The sequence below is a fragment of the Erythranthe guttata genome, chromosome 7, assembly GCF_056151865.1.
Source record: "Erythranthe guttata isolate IM_541 chromosome 7, IM_541, whole genome shotgun sequence".
NCBI lineage: Eukaryota > Viridiplantae > Streptophyta > Magnoliopsida > Lamiales > Phrymaceae > Erythranthe > Erythranthe guttata.
This window is the reverse complement of record NC_142539.1, coordinates 12,377,456-12,393,876: the sequence shown is the minus strand read 5'-3', so window position 1 is coordinate 12,393,876 and position 16,421 is coordinate 12,377,456. Positions and strand designations below refer to the sequence as shown.

The window sequence follows — 16,421 nt, the reverse complement described above, 5'->3', positions numbered from 1 at the left end:
GGTGGTGGTGGTTTTAGAGAAGAAATTAGCTGCGGCGGCGTCGCGAGGGGTTTTGGGTACAGCCGGAGGAGTTGGACATTTGGACGAGGTGTTGGTGGAAGAATTGGTGGTGGAGTTGGAGGTGACAGTGGAGGAATTGAAGGTGGAGTCGGTGGAGGCTTAGGCGTTAGTATAGGTGGCAGATTTGGTTGTGGTGGAGGTGGTGGTGGTGCGGCGGCGGAGCAGATGTGGTGGTGGTGATGCGGTGCCGGAGAGAGGAAGAAGACGGAGCAGGCCTTTTCTCTTTCCCTTTTTTTTCTTTTCTTTTTCTTTTTCTTTTTCTTTTTCTTTTTCTTTTGAGATAAGGGATTTTTCATATTGAATTTTTAGCAATTTGATATGATAATTTCAGGTGGTGGTACGGCGGTGGAGAGAGATGTTGGTGGCGGTGGTGTGAAATATCCTGATTCCCCTGTTTTGCAGCAAGAGGGAGACGAAGAAGATATGGGTGGAAGTTGTGAAAGTTTCAAATTAAGTTCAATTGAGTCCCTGGTACTTTCAATTTCACCCCTTATAATATTTTCAAGTAAAAAAACGAAAAAACCCTTGTACTTTCGCATGTGCATCGTGCGTGCATTGAAAAATGAGAATATTCGCCGGAATATTCCCCTTAGGTGGTTATGTGCGTCAAAAAATTGAGTTTGGGTGGGCATTTGCAACTTTTTTTAGTTAAGATGGTAAAGTGCAAAAACGGGCAAAGTCCAGGTGGCGAAATGCTATTAACCCTAAACTAAATTAAACATGTAAAGTAGTTGCACCTTCTTTGAGACTTAGTATTCATATCGAATTTTGAAACTTGTCAACATCAAGTTTTTCAACTTGTGATTTGAACTTGTCAAAAGATACCATTGACTTTGTCATAATTGCAACAATACGATATAACTTATAGGCAATAAACAAAATGTCATATGGTACATTATTAGTATAAAATGTGACAAAGAACCTCATTATAATTCTTACTAAACAAATTAAACAAACTAGAAAAGATTGAATCATTATGTCTGTGATACCAGTGTTACCAGAATTTCATGGTATGTATTATATGATATTCACAAAACTAATTATTTCTTTTCTTTTCTTTCTCATTATCTATATATATATATATATATATATATATATATATATATATATATATATATATATATATATATATGTAGTAAAAAAATTAGTATATATTGCTTAAATCTGCAGAATTCAGCAGAATGGAAACAAGAGAGGCACCACCTGCACATTTGTTGGTTAAGATTGAATCATTCTCCTTATTTGAAAAGTATCAAATTGAGAAATACGAAACGAAGGAATTTGCGGCTGGGGAATATAAGTGGTATTGTGTATACTAACGCTTTTGAGTATTGAAGATATTAATATTAAATGATACATTTCACTAACAGCTTAATCTTAATGTATATATTACACAATTGTTGCTTGATAAAATCAAACAGTAATGAAAGATGGTTGAACTTGTACAGGAAACTAATAATCTATCCTAATGGAGACGACAATATCGGAAAAGATAGCGGCTATGTTTCTGTATATTTGGCTATGGTAGACACATGTTCTCAACCTGTGGAGGTCAATGCTGTGTTCAGTATCTTTCTCTTTAATCATATTTCCGGCAAGTATCTTTCTTCACTAGGTACTATTCTTGTTCTCTAGCTAATTACAATTGAACTGTATATGATCACAATTAGTTTATATAAGTTGCAAAACTAGTATTTATAATAAAACCGAGTCGGGACCGAGACGAAACTCATGTTATTTAATTGAAGTTATTAATTTATCGAGGTTGTACTGTTGCATATATATGTGACAGGAAGAACAAGACGTTTCCTAGGAACGAAGTCCAAATGGGGATTTTCAAAATTTATATCAAAGGAAAGTCTGACAGATCCATCAAATGGATATGTAATCGGTGACAAGTCATGTGTGTTTGGCGCTGAGATTTTTGTGGCTAAAAAAGAAGCAATCACTCAATTCGTGTCTTTAAGAAATGTTGACATTCCTTACAAACGTGATTGGATTATTCCAAACTACTCCAAAATCGGCTATGCTTGGAGATCTGAGACATTCTATGCTGGAGGCGGAAAATGGTACTATGCTTTTTTTAATTTATTTATTTTGGAACTATGTGTGTTATATTCTTGCACTTATTCCATTGTTGACATGAGTATTTCTATTGATAAATGAAGGCAGATTAGTCTTTGCCCGAAAGGACTAGGTGTTGGCACCCACGTTGGCATCCGTCTGTGGTATCTCGGTCGTGAAACAGTGGAAGCATGTTTTACAGCACGTATGAAAGACCAGGTTTTTGATCATGAATACAAGAAATCATATACTAAACTTGTTTTTCATGCAGAAGATTACTTGTTTACAATTTTCTCCAATTTTCGGCTGGGATGGTATGATTTCATTGAGATTGAAACTATGAAAGATCCTAAAAATGGATTAATTGTGAATGACTCTTGTATTCTGCAACTTGAAATCTCATCTCTCAAAGATGTGGCATAATAATCTCCCCTATCATGGAATATTTATTAACTGCACATCATTCATCTCTCTCTCTCTCTCTCTCTCTCTCTCTCTCTCTCTCTCTCTCTCTCTCTCTCTCTCTCTCTCTCTCTATATATATATATATATATATATATATATATATATATAAAAAAAAAATCACATAATAATAGCAAAAAAGCATTTAGCACAACAATTTTAGCAAGGACAGGCCGAATATTAGTATTTCAATCACGAATACCACTATAAAAAATAAAAAATAAAAAAAAAACCCTAGTAATACCGTGGGTGAAAAAAGTGTAGTTCGAAAACGAAATTCAGAGTATGTATGAATACACCGTACATAAGGAGAAAATATATACTCGAGCCATTTGTTATGTTGTTTTTTTTATCCACGTGGACCACTTGTGAGATTTAACATAGGATAAAATAATAATCAATTATTTATGTTACAAAAAGAAGAGTTAAACAACAAAATAAAATCAAAACTTCGATTAGGGTAAAAAATATAGGGAAAATTGTAGTTTTGGTCCTCTATGTTGGCTTATTTAAGAATTTAGTCCTCTAAATTAATGTTTCAGTTTTACGTGCAATAACTTTGCAAATATAGTAGTTTTAGTCCTATTTTGCATGATTTTTAATTTTATGACGTGACAAATAAACTTGACATGTTTTCCTTATGTTAACGCTTGGAAATTTATAAATTCAACATGTAACTTACCATTGGTAGAACTTTAATAATGCGAGACGATACATCTATAAACCAAATTAGAAGAGCATTTATAATTTTGAAGTGTCCATATAAATAAATTTCTACAAGTTTGTTAGGTACATCATTAAACGGCGGCTAAAATTCAAAGGTCGAGTGAAATAGGACTAAAGTTATTTTGGTTGTGTTTCGAGCAGAGTGAAACGGTCGGAAGTTTTGAGAAGTCATGGATGGGGATTCGTTGTAGAGAGAGAAGCGAGTTTGAAGAAGTCTGGGTATGATTGCAATTAAGTTAGGCCCTCAACGAACCTTATTTTTAAGGGCAAATGGCAAAAAGGCCCATTACATGGGACTTAAATGCATTTTGGTCCACAAAAAAAACAGTCTCTCAATTAAGCCCTTCCCCATGTCTTTAGTCTAAAATACCATCAATAATATAATTCTTATCAATTCCACCCATTATGATCTAACTTTCTTAATATTACACATTGACCCCGGATTTAAGCAAATATATCACATTAACCCCCAAAACTTTTTTTTTCAGAAAATAATTTTTTTTTCTGAAATGTCCAGATTCCGGCGTTGACTTTTTTTTTTTTTTTTGAATTTTTTTTTCTTAGAAGAAAAAAATATTTTAATTAATATTACTGTTTTAGCTACTAAATTACTGTCTCAGACAGTAATATTACTGTTTGGGACAGTAATATTATGAATATTATTTTTTCCGAACAGTAATATTATGAATATTATTTTTTCGAACAGTAATATTATTAATATTATTGTCTAAAACAGTTAAATTACTGTCTCCAACAGTTAAATAACTGCTGGAGACAGTAATTTAGCAAACGAATACATTAATATTAATTAAAAATATTTTTTTTAAGAATAAAAAAGTCAATTAACAGTTAAATCACTGTCTTCAACAGTTAAATAACTTATGGAGACAGTAATTTAGCAACGAATACAGTAATATTAATTAAAATATTTTTGAAGAAAAAAAAAATCAATTAACAGCTAAATTACTGTCTCTGGCAGTTAAATAACTGCCCGAGACAGTAATTTAGCAGCCAAGACAGTAATATTAATTAAAAAAAATTATAAAAAAAAAAAAGTCAACGCCGGAATCTGGCCGAAAAAGAAACATTTCAGAAAAAAAAAAAATTCTGAAAAAAAAAATTGGGGGGTTAATGTGATATATTTGTTTAAATCTGGGGTCAATGTGTAATATTAAGGAAGTTAGAGCATAATTGGTGGAATTGATAAGAATTAGGGTTAAAATTGGGGTCGAAATTGAAATTAGGGTTAAAATTGGTTAATTGATGAAATTGGGCTAAATTGGGGTGTAAATCATGAAATTGAAGTTGAATTGGGGGTAATTTTGGTATATATAAAAGGATTTTCCTTATTCGCAAATAAGTTTGAATGGGGTGGATTTATTTGATAGACAAAAAAGTTGGATGTCCCTCTTTTAATTAAGTGCCTTTGTCATGGGCCTATTTGCCATTACCCCTATTTTTAATTTTATATCTTGCGTTTTAAGAAATAACCAACGTAAAAAAATCTAATAAAGATTCAGGAGGTATCATGTTATAAATTACAACGCTATTGATCAACAAATTTTCCTAATTTAAAAGAAGAGCATTACGGCAAGAATAGGGGTCCTGGCTGTTTTGGCGAGCTCGAACTCGAGCTCGTGCTCTTCGAGTTTTATATTTTGAGTTTGAGCTCGAGCATGGGCCCATTTTATGTATTTCGTTTATTAATATTATTAGACTACTATAAATTTTAATATAAAATTCAAAAAAGAAAAATGAATTGTATTTTATTTTGTTGATTACTTATATGAATTTATTATAAAATTTTATATTAATTATATTCAAATAAACGAAAAAAAACTCGCGTGCCGATTTTCGAGCTCACAAACAACTATAAATAAGCTCATTGACCAACCATCATTAGGAGAGTTGGTACATAGCATCAACTATTACAGTAGAGATGTAGGGTTCTAATCTTGTCCCTCCGCGCTACTTCTCCAATTAGCGACATGATTTGAAATTTTTGAAGTATAGCATATTTAATAATTAAATATGAATTGAAACACTTGCGCCTCAAACATCAATTATTTTGTGTATTAAATTTCAAAACATATAATACTTTTTTTTTTAAGGGTTAATAGCATTTTCCCACCTAGACTTTGCCCGTTTTTGCACTTTCGCACCTCAACTAAAAAAAGTTGCACGACGGCACCCAAACATTCATTTTTGACGCACATAACCACCTGGAGGGAATATTCTGGCGAATCTTTCCACTCTCCGGCGCACGCACGTTGACGCCGTAGAAACCAACTTTTTATTTCATCCCCACCGCATAAAAAGGAAACCCTTTGTAGACGCATAAAATTAATTAATTGGTTAATTAAATTAGCCAATTAAATTTTGTCTAAATTAAATTATAATTTATCTTTGAAAATAAGTTATGGAGATAATTATCAATTAATTATTGGCCAATAGGATTATTTCTTCTCTTCCAAGTTATAAGAGATAAATATCAATTTAAATAGAGCCAATCAAATCGCGCCACGTCATCAAGTAGACTTTAAGTAGGACTCTTATTCTACCACTATAAATAGGGACCCTCCCTACACAATTCAAGACACAACCCAAGAAGAAGAAAAAACGTAGGAGAAAATTCTCTCTACAATATTCAAGTCATTCTTCAACAAATTCAAGGCGTTCTTCATCAAATCGAGGGCGTTCTTCAACAAATTCAAGGCGTTCTTCATCAAATCGAGGGCGTTCTTCAACAAATCAAGATTGAAGGGCCAAATCCATCAAGAACTCCAAGATCTTCAAGTCAAAACCCGTCAAAGTTCAACAAATCAAGATCGAAGGAAGATTGAAGGGTCAAATCCATCAAGAACTCCAAGATCTTCAAGTCAAAACCCGTCAAAGTTCAGCGTTCGATCCGAGATTCAAGTCGCAAGACCCATGGAAGACGTTATTCAAATCCAAATCAAATCCGGAGAAGATCAAGTCAACGACCCGACTCCGAAATTCAAAGTCAAACGCATATTGTTCTTGAGAGAAGAATCAAAGGAGTAAATTAGAGTTTGTAACCCGCAATTTTTTATTTTAATTCAATAAAATTATCTTTGTGCAAGTTTTTCTTGTTTGTCTAAATCGCAGATAAGATTTTGTTGCTACAAATTTTGGCACGCCCGGTGGGACATCTCTACCTCTCATCTCTTCTCTCTCTCTCTCGAAGATCCTCGAAGTGTTGCAGTGACTGCTCTACGTTCACAATGAAGATTGCTACTTCGGATTCATCAAGTGTGGGCTTAGGTGCAAGGAGTATGGCCCAGAAGCTGCAAGCATCCTCCGAGACTAACTCGATGCCTCAAACCATTCAGAAAGGCTTACCACCTCTTGTCAACACAAGCGCAGACGTGGAAGGTTCAAAACGAGAGATTTCACAGCCCACGCCTCGTTCAACATCAAGCTACTCAGAGGTGGCATCCGTCATGACAACAAACGCTACAACCATGGAGGACCAACTTGCAAGTTTGACAAAGGCCATTGAGGGACTCACAAAGCATGTTCAACAACGAGATTCTCAAATTGCCGAGTTGATCAACAAGATGGACAAAGCCGATGCTAGTCAAGCTGTGGAGAATCAGATAGAGGTTCAAGACGAAGTCGAGACATCCACAAAGCAACAACCAGTTGAAAACGAGAAGGCTCCAGCTCAAGAACTTCAAGTTTCTCCAGAAGGGATGATTCATGTAGATCAAGTGATGACGCTGATCAGTGGAACCATCAAAGACAAGTTGGAAGGAAGCTCGAAGTCTCCGTCAACCTATGTCAAGCCATACACGCAAAGGATTGATGATCTAAGGATGCCAATGGGCTATATACCTCCAAAGTTTCAACAATTTGACGGCAAAGGCAACCCCAAGCAACATGTGGCACACTTCGTCGAGACTTGCAATGATGCCGGGACATACGGAGATCACCTCGTCAAGCAATTCGTTCGATCGCTCAAAGACAACGCGTTTGATTGGTACATTGATTTGGGGGCAAACTCCATTGATAGTTGGAAGCACTTGGAGGAGAATTTCTCAACCGCTTTTACAGCACTCGAAGAACAGTCAACATGATTGAGCTCACCAATTCCCGCCAATGGAAGAAGGAACCTGTAATCCACTACATCAACCGTTGGAGAAATTTGGGTCTTAATTGCAAGGATCGACTGCCTGAGACATCAGCTATTGAACTGTGCATCCAAGGAATGCAATGGGGACTCCGATATATCCTTCAAGGAATTCAACCTAAAAGTTTTGAAGAGTTGGCCACTCGAGCACATGATATGGAATTGAGCATAAGTGCAAATGAAGTCGAAGAACCTTCATTCCAAAAGTCGTATCAGCTCAAAGAAGAACATGTTGAAGAAGAACAAGAAGATCATGAGGATGGGGGCAAGTCTTTTGAAGAAACAACATCCTATGCAATGTGACAAGTCAAATCAAGTGAAATACTCCTTGACATGAGTTGAAAAGGTCTAGAAGTCCAAATCAAGTGAAACACTCCTTGACACGAGTTTAAAAGGTCTATATATCCAAATCAAACGAAATACTCCTTGACACGAGTTGAAAAGGTCTACATGTCCGAATCAAACACTCCTTGACACGAGTTTAAAAGGTCTACATGTCCAAATCAAGTGAAGCTCTCCTTGACACGAGTTTAAAAGGTCTACATGTCCAAATCAAATAAAGCACTCCATGACACGAGTTTAAAAGGTCTACAAGTTCAAATCAAATCAAAGCTCCTTGATACGAGCATAAACTATCTACATATCCAAGTCAAGTCAAGGCTCCTTGATACGAGCATAAACTATCTACATATCCAAGTCAAGTCAAGGATCCTTGATACGAGCATAAACTATCTACATATCCAAATCAAATCAAGGCTCCTTGATACGAGCATAAACTATCTACATATCCAAGTCAAATCAAGGCTCCTTGATACGAGTATAAACTATCTACATATCCAAGTCAAGTCAAGGCTCCTTGATACGAGCATAAACTATCTACATATCCAAGTCAAGTCAAGGCTCCTTGATACGAGCATAAACTATCTACATATTCAAATCAAGTCAAGGCTCCTTGATACGAGTATAAACTATCTATATATCCAAATCAAGTCAAGGCTCCTTGATACGAGCATAAACTATCTACATATACAAATCAAGTCAAGGCTCCTTGATACGAGCATAAACTATCTATATATCTAAATCAAGTCAAGGCTCCTTGATACGAGCATAAACTATCTATACATATCAAGTCAAGGCTCCTTGATACGAGCATAAACTATCTATATATCCAAATCAAGTCAAGGCTCCTCGATACGAGCATAAACTATCTATATATCGAAATCAAGTCAAGGCTCCTTGATACGAGCATAAAATATCTATAAATTCAAGTCAAATGCTCCTTCAGTACGAGCTTAAACTGCAAGTGTTTCTCCTTGTCCACATGAGTATAAACTGTGCACGACATCCCTCTAAATGATATATTTTGAACTACGTTATGACTTGATCCCTTTATAGGGTACGTAGGCAACTTAGAATCTCTCTAAGTTCAGTCATGATTTCAAAAGATATATGTTTTTTGCTAGATCAAGCTGCAATCGAAGTTGAGCAATTATCGAGACTCGTCCACTCCAAGATGCATTGTCCGTGAACAAGTCTCGAGGGGGCATTTGTAGACGCATAAAATTAATTAATTGGTTAATTAAATTAGCCAATTAAATTTTGTCTAAATTAAATTATAATTTATCTTTGAAAATAAGTTATGGAGATAATTATCAATTAATTATTGGCCAATAGGATTATTTCTTCTCTTCCAAGTTATAAGAGATAAATATCAATTTAAATAGAGCCAATCAAATCGCGCCACGTCATCAAGTAGACTTTAAGTAGGACTCTTATTCTACCACTATAAATAGGGACCCTCCCTACACAATTCAAGACACAACTCAAGAAGAAGAAAAAACGTAGGAGAAAATTCTCTCTACAATATTCAAGTCATTCAACAAATTCAAGGCATTCTTCATCAAATCGAGGGCGTTCTTCAACAAATTCAAGGCGTTCTTCATCAAATCGAGGGCGTTCTTCAACAAATCAAGATTGAAGGGCCAAATCCATCAAGAACTCCAAGATCTTCAAGTCAAAACCCGTCAAAGTTCAACAAATCAAGATCGAAGGAAGATTGAAGGGTCAAATACATCAAGAACTCCAAGATCTTCAAGTCAAAACCCGTCAAAGTTCAGCGTTCGATCCGAGATTCAAGTCGCAAGACCCTTGGAAGACGTTATTCAAATCCAAATCAAATCCGGAGAAGATCAAGTCAACGACCCGACTCCGAAATTCAAAGTCAAACGCATATTGTTCTTGAGAGAAGAATCAGAGGAGTAAATTAGAGTTTGTAACCCGCAATTTTTTATTTTAATTCAATAAAATTATCTTTGTGCAAGTTTTTCTTGTTTGTCTAAATCGCAGATAAGATTTTGTTGCTACACCCTTTTTAAAACTTTTTTCAATTCATACGCTCTCTTTCTCTCTCCTCAATCGCGGCGGTATTTCGCCGCGAATTCACTCCCGAACGACCACCCCCCTCCGATTACAATCGCCGCAACCTAATTTCATTCTTTTCACCCTATTTTGTTTTTGTAGCTATGTGCACTTGCTTGTATTGAGAGAGTGATCGGAATTTTTTTTTTTGAAAAGTTATGGAGGAGGATTATTACATGAGTGGTAGCAGCGATGATGAGGGCGATTGCTATTCGAGCTCATCGATGCTGATTTTGTGGTTTTTGAAGGTTATATAACAGCTTGAATTGGTACTTTGTGATTGATGATTATCTCTATTTACTTTTGTGTTCTGTGGCTATGGAATTTCAGTTTTATGTTATATTGGCCTCTTCTATTTGTCGTTAGATACAGAGGATATCCTCTACATTAGTCGGATGTTGGTTTCTTTGCTTAAAGATCATTGGCATTTCTCAGTGAAATAATCTTATATTGAATTACGCCTGTTCGTGGTTAATGATTTGGAGTTTTGAAACGTCAATGGTTAATTATTGTTTAATCAGGGAAAATTAGGGCGGAATTAGGGCATTTAGGAGGATGCTAAAGGAAAAGACTAAAAAGCCCATGTAATTTGGCATGTGCAGCGTGCGTGCGCCGGAGAGTGGAAATATTCGCCAGAATATTCCCTCCAGGTGGTTATGTGCGTAAAAAATGAATGTTTGGGTGCCGTCGTGCAACTTTTTTTAGTTGAGGTGGGAAAGTGCAAAAACGGGCAAAGTCTAGGTGGGAAAATGCTATTAACCCTTTTTTTAAATATAATAATACTCTTAATATGTGTCCACTTTTATTGAATGGAATAGTTCAAAATAATTCAATTAATTTATCAAAAATTAAATTGAAAAAACAATGCAAAGTTTAAAAAAGAATATATTTCTTTGTTAGAATAAATAGAAAAAACTGTAAAAAGTACCCATGTGTAATCTTCAAATAGCAAAAGAACCCCTGTGATAAATAAACTAGCTAAACCCCCTGTAAAATTTAATCAAAGGCAGAAACCCCCATGGTTGAGTTCTTGTGGCTCACTCGTTGGATGTGTTGTTGGTAGCTGGTAGCTGATTTTTGGATGTGAAATGAAAAAATTGTCCCTCAAAATTTATTTATATGTATATATATTTTTCATTTTAATTTGATTGTTTAGAAATTAAAATATTATTAAAAAATTATTAAACAATTAAATTGAAAAATTATTCAAAATTTGGTAATCAAATTAAGTATAAGTTTTTTTTAAATACAAAATAAAGAAATACATAATAATGGGATTTAAGATTTTTATCGATATAGGGATAATTTAAAATATATACATAAATTATCTGATAATAAAAATAGAAATAAAAGACCCTATTCTACTTTTCTAACTAAGATATAACAAAATAAAATAATTAAAAAAAGAAAGGAAAAAAAGTGTATTTTATGATGTAAATTGTAATTAACCCCAAACAAAAAAGAAAACTACGAATGAGCTCATTTACACGATTTGTTCGACCCTACACCCGGTGAAAAACACCGGGTGGGTCTTCTGCTGCCACGTGTCTCTTTTTTTGTATTTATAATAAATTCCCCGCTAGGGTTTACCTTTAGGGGTTTTAGAAAAATAAAAAAAAGAACACGTGGCAGCAGAAGACCTACCCGGTGTTTTTCACCGGGTATAGGATCGAAGGAACCCATTTACACCCTTAAGAATATGTATAGACACATATAGGTTAAACACCTACATACAATATTACACGCGGGGCGGACCCAAGGTATGTCTTGGGGGGGGGGGCGGAAGGCGCCCCTTGCAGGAACTTTTTTTTTTACCTATTTTTTATTATTTTTTTTATTATTTTGTGTTATTTATCTATTAATTTATATACTTTAGTCCGTTGTGAAAATCCGTGGTGTTTAACTCTCAGCTAGTAGATCATGTTAATTAATCACGAAAATTTTAGATTGGCTCGGTTTGCGTAGATCATATTATTTAAAGCTTTGATGAGTGCATGCATGATTTGGACTCTATTTCGTTATTTTCTGACATGGATTGTTGCTCGTTTCTTAGTCTTTTTTATTCCTTTTATGTGTTTTTGGTGGTGTTAGTGTTTTTAAAGGTAAACATATATAAAAGAATGAATAATGGGTGAAAAAGTACAAGTTCCGGAGGCAAGATAAACATTTGGAGAATAAAATCAAAATAACGGTTTTGGTAGTGTTTACAATATTGGTCCTAACTCAGTCATATAAACTCCAAATGATCTTATTCTAAAGGCAATGGAAAGCTATCTGGCAGGAGTAAAACTATTATTTCAAGACTATTTAATATCTAAGAATCGAGCAATTGTGCAGTGTTTGTGTCTAACTAATCGGTCTTAGATTCGCTGAAACATAGATTTTTCATTACCTTAATGTATTATGGCTTTTTGTATTTGACAAACATATTCTATTGATTTCTTAAGAAACATGAGTATCTATTTTGTATTTAATTACAATTTCATTGAAATTCTATGAGGAAATTGTCGGAATAAATTTCAATATTTATGCAAGTTCGATGAAATATTTATTTCTTCTAACCTTGATTTTAATCTATACATGAATTTGATCAATTTATGAACAATTGTATTGAAGCGGTTGACGATTCCTCTGATTATTATTAGAACTACGGATAGAAGAACATCCGAGTCAAATTGATCGGATTAGATGCATTAGCATGATAGGATAGACATATTCCTATATTTCTTGTAACACCCTCATATATCGCAAATCGGGAAATGTGGGATTTTAATTTGTGTGAGCTTATAAGCAAGTCTCCTACTACTACTGGATTCCAGTACATTCCACGCACTTTTGGGGATTGGCTTGTAATAGGTATGTTGTGGACCCAATGCCGAGTGGGCCAATTGATTATGCGTGTTGGGATTACAATTCATTGCGACGGCTGATTTGTTTAACTTAACGCCCCAAACTAGTATATAATTTACCGGCTTGCATATATAGGAGAACATGAGATCATAGTTCATTGTAATTAACTTAGATACAATCATTATATACAAGCAAACTAAACTCATTATATTTGCTTGGATAAACATAAGTTGTGACAATTTCGATATTGGAAGTAGAGAATAAAATTTTCTTTGTGTGGATACGAAAGGAAAAGAATCAAGGCTTGCGTTTAGCCCTTTGACCAGCTGATTTGTAACGGATGAATCACAAGATTCCAGCCTCTAATTATTTGCTGAAATTCAACACCATAATTGTATATGACTGATTTAGAAATTTAGTGTACAGCTTATCTCTAGATCAAGTCTTCTGTAACTATTTATACACACACAGTATGTGAATGAAAAGTGTGTCTGGTTTCATTGTACTGTGTAAATCTTATATGGTATCACGAGTTTTTCTCTCCCACGAGAATTGATCCAAACCTTACTTCCGCAAAATGTCTTCACCCACCAACCCCGTTTCTTCACCCACCATGTCTCTGTTAATTGCAATTAACGCCGCCTCACAGTTACCATGGAAACTCACACCCTCCAATTACCCTTCTTGGAAGGCTCAATTCGAGTCTCTTTTAATCGGCTACGATCTCATTGGATACATTGATGGGACTCATTCTTGCCCACCTATATCCAGTGCCTCTCCCACTGAAGACATTACCACCCATTTAATTTGGGTTCGTCAAGACAAGCTTCTTCTCAATGCAATTTTTGCCTCGGTTTCAGAGTCCATCATGCCAATGATTGCGACATCTCAAACTTCGACTGAAGCTTGGTCTCGACTTGTTCGCCTCTACGCGAGTAAATCCCGAACTCGTGTGATGCAACTCAAGGAAGAGCTCACTCTCATGCAGCGTGGAAGTCGGACGGTGTCCGAATTTCTTCATGCCATCAAGTCACTTTCTGATGAGCTTGCTGCAATTGATCGTCCTCTGTCAGGCGATGATATCACACTCTATGTTCTTCATGGTCTTTGTTGAGTGTAGATATTACACTCAATACGTTTACTTTACGTGGATCTTTTGTTTAGATTTAATTATATTTGTGCTTTAATTGATTGATTTTGTGTTTTATAGGTGAAAAACGAGAATTAGGTGTCCATGAAGGAAAAAATATCAAAAAGAAAGGAAAAAGTTGCAAATAAGGAAACAAATCAAATTGGAAAAAGGAATCTCGCCACAGCTTTGACAGTGTCCACTATGTCGAGCATATCTCTCTCATACAAACTCCGAATTAGGTGATTTTGACGGCATTGGAAAGCTAATTTCAAGGGCTACAATTCTTATTTACACAACATTCCAACATTCGGACTCCAACTTGGCACAAATCGACGAACAAATCCTCATGGGGGAAAGTGGCGGAAATTGATTCATATTAGGTTTCTACTACTTCCTTATCAAGAAAATCCTATAAAAGCAACAAGTCTCAACACCATAAGTAAAAAATTTTACACCACAAAACGCGAGGAACGAAGATCAACGAAGACTAAAGCATAGTTTTTCTTATCTCTTTTATTTTTATTTTGTTTATCATAAGAATTACGCGTAGCTAAGTTTTTAATCTCGGATTTTGTTGGAACCCTATGTGGGGATGGTGAACCCGTTTTCTTGAGATTATGCAATTATAATTTTATGATTATTTCTTCTACTTGTTATGATCGTTAGTGCATGAACTTGATCAATTTATGTGCTTTATCTATGATTATTGGGATTGACTCGACAGAGCTATTTTGATAATTAGACGGTAAGTAGAAGAGCCTTCGAGTAGTTTTCACCGGATGAGTGTGTCAATTGCATGTGGTGTCGTAGACATACAGATATCACCTTAGGTAGCCATTTACGAGACTTGTTAGTTAATGCTTTATTCATAATTTGTTTGCATAGACATATAGTGAACCGTTTATGAATAATAGACTCATAATGCACGCGACAACGGGTTATGAGTAAATTAGTGTCTCGGGTTAATAATCATGAATCATATATTTCATAATTGAGGGGTTTTGGGTGAGCAATTCTTGCATAGGGGGAAGATAAAATCCTAGGTCCGTTTTAATTGATAGTTTCTCGTGTTATTTGCTTTCTTAATTAGTTTAGTTGTTTAATTGATTTAATTTGACAAACTTGCGTAGGCTGAATAAAAATCATAGTTGTTAGAATTTGGTACTTAGGATTAGATAATTTGAGTATTCCCTGTGGGATCGACATCCGACTCTCACGAGTCCACTTTTACTACTTGTTTGCGATATGTGCACTTGCGTGTTACGTATTTAGCACCCAACAAGTTTTTGGCGCCGTTGCCGGGGAATACAGCTAAATTATCTATTTATTCTAATATCAAATTTGAGCATTTTTTCTTACTTCAGCCATTTAATTTTTATTTTTATTTTTATTTTTAATTTTTATTTTTTGTTGTTGTTTTTGTTTCATGTCTGGTTACAATGTTCGGGCACCTCAAACGGGATATGAATGGCTTCCATCTGACGAATACCTCCAAAACACCTATGATATTCCTCCGTTTTGTTCAGCATGTGGTGGAAATCATTATTCCGATCAATGTTGGGGATCACCAACAGCGACGAATTTCGACGAAACTACCAACGGAGGTTATTGGAACACTTACACCAACAACACATACGAGCAAAGCTTTCAAGGCCAAGATTTGAACGAGTTTCAACATAGAGAGCCACAATTTGATGATTTTCAAAATTATTATCCAATGCAGCAGCAGCAGACCACTGATGAACAAGTTGGTTTGGTATCTCTCATTGCCGAATTCATGAAGTCCACTCAAGCATCATTTCAAAATATGGAGATACAACTGGAAGAGATGACGCTCAAATTAAAATCCGAATCTCTTGATAATATTCCAGACGAAATCGGCAATGCTTATATCAAAGAAAATTCGGGTGAAGCCTGCGGTAAGAAAAATCTTCTATGTCCGGAAAATAGTGTCGATGTGAGAGAAATAGAAATTACGAAGACACTTGAGCATGATGAATCTGAGAAGGCAATCGAGCTAAACCACGAAGATGCCTCAGAACAAGAGAAGAATGAGATGGGTGTAATGATTGAAGATATTCTAGTTGTGGGCTCTGTCGTTGATCTAAATGTGGATTTGAAGGCATCAATAGTGGTTGATGAAAAGACTAATATTTTTGAGGTGGAGGTTATACGCAGACTGAAGATTTTTGTATACCGATTTGAGGGAGCGGGTGATGAAGATCTCATCTTGGCTTGGTACCGATTGATTACAACCAAAAAAGACTACAAGCTAAGGTGGACCATGACATATTGCAGTGCTATCCATGCCTTGGTTGCAATTAAAGTGATAGAGCTCATGGATGGATGCGCAATCTACAAGGCTTTGGATTGGACATAATAATTTCAAGAAGCAAAGTCTGGCTGAAGACTTAAAATTTAGCGCTTCTCGGGAGGCAACCCGAGCTTTACTGTTTTTCATATTTTTCTTTAATTTTATGTTTTATTTTATTTTCATAGACATGCATTCTAATTAATTTATTTGATTTCTTATTTTTAAGGTCGAAATTGCGATCG

At 35.2% G+C, this 16,421-nt stretch overlaps 2 protein-coding genes across 2 annotated transcripts in view; both read left to right on the top strand.

Moving 5' to 3' along the window:
* The window catches only part of LOC105954016 (uncharacterized), an 85,877-nt gene that overhangs the window by 45,020 nt on the left and 24,436 nt on the right, over positions 1 to 16,421 (top strand). The window lies entirely within an intron of this gene.
* On the top strand, positions 1,001 to 2,688 carry LOC148769717 (uncharacterized). The gene is made up of 5 exons (XM_088820418.1): positions 1,001 to 1,070; positions 1,231 to 1,363; positions 1,509 to 1,675; positions 1,853 to 2,129; positions 2,229 to 2,688. Exons 1-5 carry the CDS (start codon positions 1,037 to 1,039, stop codon positions 2,545 to 2,547), a joined length of 930 nt encoding a protein of 309 aa, XP_088676544.1. The 5' UTR covers positions 1,001 to 1,036; the 3' UTR covers positions 2,548 to 2,688.